The sequence below is a fragment of the Poecilia reticulata genome, linkage group LG12, assembly GCF_000633615.1.
Source record: "Poecilia reticulata strain Guanapo linkage group LG12, Guppy_female_1.0+MT, whole genome shotgun sequence".
Taxonomy (NCBI): domain Eukaryota; kingdom Metazoa; phylum Chordata; class Actinopteri; order Cyprinodontiformes; family Poeciliidae; genus Poecilia; species Poecilia reticulata.
In genome coordinates this window covers 22,282,741-22,291,813 of record NC_024342.1, presented here as the reverse complement: position 1 = coordinate 22,291,813, position 9,073 = coordinate 22,282,741, and the positions used below count along the sequence as shown (strand labels likewise).

Genomic DNA, 9,073 nt, shown 5'->3' with positions numbered 1-9,073 from the left:
TTTCACTGCACAAACGTAGCACAAACATTTGACACCAATTTTGTTAGATTTGGGTAAAAAGGGGCGGCTCGACTGACCTTTACATTTTCAATAATATCAAACTAAAGCAGCACAAATGTATCCGAGTTGTTTGACACCAGATTTGTTTTGATTTTTGTAAATACAAGTGAGGGAGTAGTTGACCTCTGGAGAGTCTTCTATTAATATCTTTAAGATTACAGCRGCACAAACGTAGCACAAACATTCAACATCAATTCCCTTAGATTTGGGTAACATGGGGGGTCTGATTGGCCTTTAAACTTTCAATAATATCTTCAAAACAAAAGCAGCACAAACTAAAGTTTTTGCTGCACATGCTGGAGCAAATGTAGTCGAGTTAATCGACACCGATTTTGTCTGATTTGAAGAAGGTGGGGGCTGATTGACCTTTTATGACCTCTGGAAACATTAATAACTTTACAATGATAGCGGCACAAACAAAACATTTTGCTGCACAAACATTGACACCAATATTGTTAGATTTGTAGAAAGTGGGAGGAGCCAAACTTCACTCAAGTACGAATTTAATGTTCTGTACTTCTAACGATTGTTTTTGGTTAAATGTCTGACAAAYGCATTAATAAATAAATCTATATTCTCTCATCATGTTTTGGGTTTTTACAGTTTTCTATGCTAGCAGCAGTTCCACGTCCACCGGGTCGGCCGTTTGGTCCGAACCGTTGGTGATCGTTTCGGCCTCGGCCTCATTAGTCGGGGACTGGAAGCCGCTGTCGTCGTTACGCGAGCCGCAGTCCGTCGCTAGTGGCTGAGACTCCGTGTCGGAGGCGTCTGCCGCGTGTTCGCTCGCTTCCTGTTCGCTCGCTTCCTGTTCGCTCGCTTCCTGTTCGCTCGCCTGTTCGCTGTCCTCCTCCTGCACAGCCATCTCCATCTCCTCGATGGCTCTCTGGATGGCCGCTTCGTCCTGCAGCTCCTTCTGCTTYCTGCTGCCCATCAGCTCCTCCATGATGGACTTGGACTTGCTGAGGCTGTCGCCCACGATGGTGGTGACGTGCGTCACTTCCTCCTGCAGCCCGTCCTCCATGGTGATGGTGCCGTTGGTGGTCTCCGTCCCGGTGGTGGCGTCCTCCTCTGGACCCGGCAGAACCACCTCCACCACCGGGTTGATCAGGTCTCTGATTTGGTTCACGCTGTCAGGAGACTTCGGAYCCTCGGACGGACCCGGGTTCTCCTCGTTTTCCTCCCGGTTGTCCTCGGCAACGTCCCCGTCCTCCTCGGGAATGAGTTCCACCCCGGGGACCTCGAGGCAGGACTCGTATGGGATGGGCAGCCCCTCCAGCTGGATCATGGAGACCACCTGCTTACGTCTACCTCTGAATCCCTTTTCTTTGTCGCCATCCACACTGTCTGATCCGAACTTGGCGCCCCAGTCCACCGACGGGGTTTCCTCCAGGAGGTGCAGGTTGGGGTCGCTGTTGGTCAGAACGATGCTGTCTCTGTACAGGTTGTGTCTCCGCTGCACCGCCGCCTCTTTCACCGCTGGACAAACATAAAACGGACACAAAGTCATTTGTCTTCACACAGTTCCTACATGCTTTTATTTWAAATTTCAGAAAAGGCGTCCGAACATCTGCCTGTCACAATAACGGATTCCTGGACGATAAATTGTCCCAGAAATTATTGCGATAAACAATATTTTGTTTAATCTATTAATAATGRTATAATAATGCAAATTTACCTGCTCAAAGATCAATAAAGCTTAATTTTTAAAGAAGACCTAACATTGTAACAAACAAAGCAAAATGACCAAAAACAAAAAAAGTGACATTAAAAACATCCAAAACCATAAATGAAATATGTTATGAAGTCTAAAGAAAAATGTTTTTCCAAAAAAAAAAAAAAATTAGAATAGAAGCAATATAACTAACCCTAATTGTCCCAGATGTTATTGCAATAAACAATATATTTTTGACAATTTTCCAGTAACATAATGGTAATGGCATAATAATAAAAGAACACATTTATTTAATTTCTAATGAACATTTAACAGTGAGACAKTAAGACATTTTAAATATTTGAACGATAAACACAAAAAATATCAAATAGATTATGAAGTTGACAAAAGAATTTAAAATATCACTACATTATTATATGTTATTGGAAGACATTAATATCTAAATAMCAACTATAAACTTAAAAAGCAAACCTTATTAAAATAAACMWTTTTTTGCACTAAGCCTGGTGGGAGCAAATAAAGCCTGGTGACCCRCCAGGCTTATAATGCACTGAGGCTAACTGATCTTTACTATATTAAAGTTTATTAATCTTATTATTATTATTGTGCCATTTTCAATATATTTCCTTGAAAATGGTCTCCAAACAACAATGTTATAATTTATCCCAATTCCTCATAAAATCATCTGTTTTTGGAGTGAGGCGAAAGGACAGTGTGTTTTTTTTTGTTWGTTTTTTTTGTCCTCACCCATCATGATGTCCTTGGAGACGGACTGCAGGACGACCTCTTCGTACATGTTCTCCACCAGCAGGAAGTGGGACAAGTCCTCAAAGATCAGCTCCTGRAASCGAGGCAGCTCCTGCAGAGAGCATCACAACTTTAACACATCGAACCGACAAATGACGAGAGCGAGGCAGAGCCGCTGCGTTACTGACTGGTGTGCAGGAGGGGGCRAGCTGCTGCAGCATGTAGGGGATGATGATCTGCAGCAGAGCCTCTCTGAAGAACTTCTTCCGCACCGTGCTGCTGTCGTAGTCGTATTTCTGACAGGAACACAAACAGAGCCGACTGTTTTCATTCTGCTTGTTAAAAATAAATCGGATTATAACGCAGATCTGCGGCTGGTTCACCTTGATAACTCTGTCCTGACACTTCTGGATGTTTTTGCAGAGGTCCTCCTCGCCCTGCGCCTCCAGAGCCTGGTGGAGCAGCTGCTCAAACGTGAACACCGCGTTGTCCATTTGCTGCCCAGACGAGCAAATTGAAAACGTTTTCACACATCGTGAATTAATGCACAAGTTTAAATATCAAACCTGGAAAAACCAAAGACTGCAAACAAGGAAGAGACGGACGGAGAACTGCAGTACTATAACAGGAAATGTCACAAAGCAAAGCGTGCCCTGCATGCAGAATGCTGTATTTTTAATATTATTTGAATATTAATAGAAGCAAATTATATTAAAATTAATTTAAATAACATTTACAGCTGGTTGGATAAACTTTCCCTGCCCTTAATGCCCAAACCGTATGTTCATTTGTTTATTTATTGTCTTTTAAAAGCTGAAAATTTTAATCTAAAGATTTATCAGGAATATCGTCATGGCAACGTTCATCATATCGTGCAGCCCTAGAAATTAATGGTCAGTTGGTGGATAAAAATGTGGGACTAAAACCTGAAAAATATTTTTGTTTCAAGCCTGGAAAATACCTGAACCTCATTCCAATGTTTTCCTGCTATGGAGTTTCAGGGTAACTGTAGATAAAATATTTAAAATTGGCCATGGAGTGAATTTCCATTAAAAAAAACCCTCTTAACTTTTAAGATTAATTTTACATGATTACAAGAAAAAACTTTTAAATTTCCCTTTGTCAAAAAGTTGTAACAAATAAAAAAAATTCATAAGTAAAGCCATAAATTTACAATACTAAAACAAGAATATTGTCTGACATTGTACAGTTAGCAAATTGTAAAAGAAAAGAACAAAAAAAATGCCAGAAATGTAGATACCAAAATTTCCACTTCATATTTTGATCAATCTGATGATGTAATTTGTATATATTAAATGATTAATTTGATCATTTACTCAGTACTACAGGAGACTTCATACCAAATACCTTTTTCCTTCTTACTTGAGTATAATCTTCAGGTTCTCTGCCCACCTCTGGTTATTGGTCATGTTCACAGGAAGTGTGTTGTGTGTAAAAGGCCAGCAGGTGGCAGCAGAGCTGCGCATGTCTCACCTCCCTCATGAGGATCTGGGCTCTGCTGACGAACACGTTGGGGCTGGAGACGTCGAACCTCTGCTGCAGCCCCTCCAGGTTCAGCTGCTGCATCTGCTGGTAGCCGCTCTGCATCTTCACCGGGTGGAAGGCCAGCATGGACAGCCGCTCCAGCTGCTGCAGCACAACCAAGAACGCACACAATGATCTCAGGCGTAGCCTCAGACACTCCCTGATTAGCAATCTAAGGCCGCCGTGTTCCTCCGCTCACCTCTCCCAGCTTGTCTTGGCCGCCGCCGTTGAGCGAGTTCTTGCTGATCTCCACCACCTCCTTGAAGAAAGTGTCCCGGACCTCGGCGAAGCCACGGCTGGTGGGCTCCATCAGGGCCTCCAGGATGGAGCCCAGGTACGGCTGGATGCTGCTGCGCAGGAGCTGCTCGGCTTTCGGCATCACCAGGGCTGGAGGTCGGCGACAAAACAGTAGAAGAAGAGTCAGAAAACCTGTGGGTTTCTCTCAGGAACACGTTGGTGAACATGTGTCGTGTTCTTCAGGAGGATTTTACAGACTGAATGTTCAACATGTGGCTGGAATGCAGATCTTCCACCGCGCCTTAGTAATAAGAGCCGCATGTTCGAGATGATGAGACGATGTCAAGATCAGCGGACGACATGCTTTATGGCTCATTTTAAAGTGTAAAAGTTCACTGCGATGACGGAAAATGCAAAACAAGAAGGAAAAATTAAGGAAAAAKGGGGCAGACTGAAGGAACGTGAAAAGAGGAAAATGCAAAACAAATAAAGGATGTGAGGAAAGAAAGAAATGATGGTGAAATGTTAAGATGTTTGGATGTGGACTAAAGTCTAGAAGTTTAAATATTATTCTCCTATGACGAATATCAGAGATAAAAAGCAACAAAATGTTATTCTACACCAAATCCTAAACGTTTCCAAACTGTTTAAGAAATTTCAAATCAACATCTTCTGAGAGGAAATGCAGGCCATAAAACGAGCCACAAATTTAGGTTGATAAACTTGGTTAAAGATGAACGTAAATGTAAGCGACGTTAGTTGGATTACGTTACCAAACGTCCGGGAAGCAAAGAGGCAACAAAGAACCTGAGTAGAATAAAAGAGCCTCCATTTTAATGACCTGTTTGCATTTCTTAATCTAATTTAAATGCCGTGCTGTTTAGGTTCACTTCAACATGACGGTAAAATTCCCATAAAAGGAAAAGCTGCTGATCTGCTTTATTCCTTAACTTGCAATGCTGACATGATGATGACATCACCACGAAACTCATCATTTGCTTTATATTTGGAAGAACTTAAAAAACGGGAAGCTTCCCCTCGATGTGTCATATTGGACCAATCAGAACAAACCGGGATAAAAACTGGAACCTAAAATAGGAGATGATTCATAAAATAAACCAGATGAAAACTGAGCTTGTGGCCATGATGGATAACAGAGCGATGTAAAACATTGAATTCAGAGCAGTAAGCCCTAAAGATGCAGTATGTAGCTTTTATAAAATATATATTTTAAATATTTGTTGAAACTGTAACTATATTAACACTTTAATGTGACAGATAATCTGTGTCCAATCAGAGCCAGGAGGTGGGTCTTACTGCTGTCAATCATCATTCCCACACACCCTCTTGCTTCCTGCTAGTTTGCAGCTAGCATCAATGCTGAGGCTAGTTTGCATAGCTAAGGTAGAGAAACTGTAACAGTAAGCTGTCTCCCTGTCATTCATAAAGTTGATTGGCAGCGCTAAGCCCCGCCTCTTGGTTGTTTTTGGTGCATTTTTTTTATATAAAAGCAGCTCATCGAGAAGGTGGAGGAGATCGATCTTTTCACAGATTATCTGTCTCATATTTTACTGTCAACATGGTGACAGGTTTAACAGAAATGTGAAAAACATTTATTTATTCATAAAAGTTGCATTCTGCAGCTTTAAACCAGCGTTAGCAACTTCTAACTCCAACCACCTCTGATCTTGCCGATGACGTGTTCTTTGGTCGTGACCAGCATGTCCATGTCGCCGCGCAGTCTGGCATCCAGCGAAGGTTTCTGGGCCTCACAGGCGTCCACTAGGGCGGCGTACTGGCCGTTGGTCTGGGTCAAAACCTGCCGGTACACGGCGTCAGAGATCTGGAGGACAGGGAGACGGTCAGAGAGGCTGAATGGGCTGAGAACGTGTCGGTGCGACAGAAACTCACCAACATCCACTTCCTCTGTCTGTCCTGCAGCTTCCCCTTCAGCCGAGGGCCAATCGCATTTCTGAGCTCAGGCTGCAGGGTCTCCAGAACCAGGTTAGCCAGGATCTGGAAAACAACCCGGTTGTCATGGAGACGAACAGTTCGGTATGCAACGACCTAGAGAAATACTTAGAGAGATCTGATGAACGGACGGATGGATGGATTAATAAACCAATGGACTGAATTTAGGGCATTAGCGGTTACTGCTTACCATTTAGCTTGCATTAGCATGTTGCTAAGCAACACAGGCTAACTAGACCTACATAAAGACGTCAGGTTTCAGAAATGAAGGTTGGAGAAAACTTACAAAGAAACGTGTCAAAAATAAAAGCTTCATCTGAATGTAGAGCTGATTGAACTGAAATAAAATTTTTGGGTGAAGTACCTCGTAATGAATGAATTAAAAATGAGCCATCTGCTCTTATTTTAGTTTCCCTGCATTTTGCCAGCTTTAGTCACATCCAATCAGACGTTTAAAAGCAGGACTCCCTCCTTCCTGTGTGGCTGCTTGGTCGCGTTAGGGAGGCTGATTTACGGAGGACACATCGACCTCAGCACCAACATGTTTACGGAGTCATTGTTCGGACTGAGCGGCTGGATAAACGCCACTGTTTATTTAAAAGCTTGTTGGTCTGGAAGCAGCCTGCAAGATGAAACGGTATCAGTTTGCAGCAAATATTGTGGTTTTAGTCCGAGTCACAAACTTAGAAAAAATGTATGTTTGTACATTCTTTGTTTTTTGATATATATATATATATATATATATATATATATAGTTTTTTATTTTCATTTTAAATATATATTTTTCTCTTTTTTAATATCTTATAATTTTTTTTGCAGAAAATATATTCTAAATTTTCTTTTTTAGAAATGTATCTATTAAATAGCTTTTGTTTTAAAACATAAAATATTTAAAAAATAAATCTATTCTTTTTTTTAAAATATATTCCTTTTTTAAAAAAAAATACATTACATTTCTTAAATACATTAAAAAAGTTTTGTCTTTAAAAATCTTTTTAAAATCTTGAATTATTTTAAGAAAATATTTTTCTTAAAATTTGTGTGTAAGAGAATTTTGTTAAAATATTTTTTAAGAAAAGATTTTTTTTAAGAAAAAATATTTTCTTAAAATACTTTTATATATGAATAAACATGTAAAGCAGCAGACTGCAGGCTAGGTAACTAAGGCATTAGCTTTATAACAATCAAAATGAAGTAACATTTTCATTATGATCTAATTTTTATATATCTAAATAGCATAAAACTTACTTGCTGCATATTTTCTTTTGCTCCTTGCATTTCTTTTGTCACACCTAAATATTCCATATGAAGCATATTTCACACAGCTGCTGCTGCTGCTTTGCTGCTGCAGGAACGCAGAAAAATATGTTGCTGCTTGTTTTCAGTTCTGCCCTGAGGCCCTGGCAGCTGAAAGGCGAGAGGCGGCTTCAGGATTACTGAAACTATTCAGGCTTTGTGTTTATTTTTATATCCGTCCTTCACACTGCGAAAAGGCTGAAATAGAAATACTAATGTCAAATTTTACTCCTTGGCTGCTAATTACGAACGTATTAATGTGGGGGTTGTTTTTGTGGTTGGGTAGGTAACGCTGTGATCAGGAAACGAGACGGTAAATCTGAATAATTGAAGTGAATGGAGGAAACTCAAAAACTCGAAGCTTTGGCAGAAACTGAAAGTAAATTATTTAGAGATGATAATCAGAAATGTTAATAAAAGCTCCAGAATCCAGGAGGAAACCTGTCTGTTAAAAGCAGCGCTGCACGTCTCTCATCACCTCCACCTGAACTCTCCCTGAGAAATACTTTCTCTGTGTTCAACCTGAAGGAAACCCGTCACCACGGTAACAATCCTCCCTCCAATTAGGGCGTGGCTCGTTAAAATATGCAGAGGCTCCCGCTGAGTTTATGTTGCGAACATGCTTGAGTCGTGAATAATTTAAGGTCCTGACCTGAGGCGGTGATCCGCTCATCATCTCCCAGGTGCCGTAGTGACCTTTGACCTGTCTGTAGCGCCTCACAGAGTCGGTGAAGGCCGGAGTCTGGACCGTGTTTTCCTCTGACAGAGCTGGACAGAAATAAAGGCAAATACAAAATAATGATCACAAAAAGCTGGATAATACTAATGGTGAAAAATAAGTTAATAAATACAATAATTAAAAATAAGATAAATTAATGCAGAAAAATGAAACATAAATATATAAAATGTAGTTGAAAAGATTTAAACGAATACGTTTTTATGTACTTATAAAATCTAAGTATTTATCATTTAAAATGGTTTATTTATTAGATAATGAAGAAAAGAAGATTGAAATATTAAAGTAAATGAAAAGTAATTCAAATATTAAATAAAAATGGTACGTAGAAATACGAACGATAAGCTGTTAAATAGATCAGAAAAACATCACAAATATTTTAACCATAATCACGAAACTCTGATGAGAAAAACAACACAAAAAATTATTAAAATAAAATAAACCTAAAACAATGCATAAGAAAATACAATAAACCTAAATATTGCAAAAATCTGAAAAGTATGGAAATTGACCAAATAAAATTAGGACAAGTAAAATAAAATATCTATAATAATTAGATTTTAGTTTTCTTTCAAAATTAAAGACTAAATCCAAAGTTACAAAAATAAAATATGAAAATGTTAAAACTTTTCTGTCTTTCGTTTCATGAACTTTAACGAGTAAAAAAAATATTTTTTGTTGATATTTGGATTTATTTTTTCTCTGCCAACTGAGTCACGTCTGCCGATGTTCCATCTCTGATGCAGCGTCACACCCGTCTGTGTGGCGCCCTAAAAACAGGAAGATGTTGGCCCGCTGGTTGCTACGGC

At 39.7% G+C, this 9,073-nt stretch overlaps 1 protein-coding gene across 1 annotated transcript in view; it reads right to left on the bottom strand.

The window, feature by feature from the left end:
• Positions 1 to 6: 6 nt before the first annotated feature.
• Positions 7 to 9,073, bottom strand: part of niban2a (niban apoptosis regulator 2a) — a 29,154-nt gene continuing 20,087 nt past the window's right edge. Inside the window, exons 7-15 of the mRNA XM_008424642.2 lie at positions 8,181 to 8,296; positions 6,173 to 6,277; positions 5,942 to 6,104; positions 4,224 to 4,411; positions 3,974 to 4,129; positions 2,863 to 2,976; positions 2,668 to 2,775; positions 2,480 to 2,591; positions 7 to 1,536 (exon numbers count right to left, since the gene is read on the bottom strand). Of these exons, the coding sequence (XP_008422864.1) occupies positions 668 to 1,536; positions 2,480 to 2,591; positions 2,668 to 2,775; positions 2,863 to 2,976; positions 3,974 to 4,129; positions 4,224 to 4,411; positions 5,942 to 6,104; positions 6,173 to 6,277; positions 8,181 to 8,296 (1,931 nt within the window). The 3' untranslated portion in view covers positions 7 to 667. The remainder of the gene's footprint in view (positions 1,537 to 2,479; positions 2,592 to 2,667; positions 2,776 to 2,862; positions 2,977 to 3,973; positions 4,130 to 4,223; positions 4,412 to 5,941; positions 6,105 to 6,172; positions 6,278 to 8,180; positions 8,297 to 9,073) is intronic.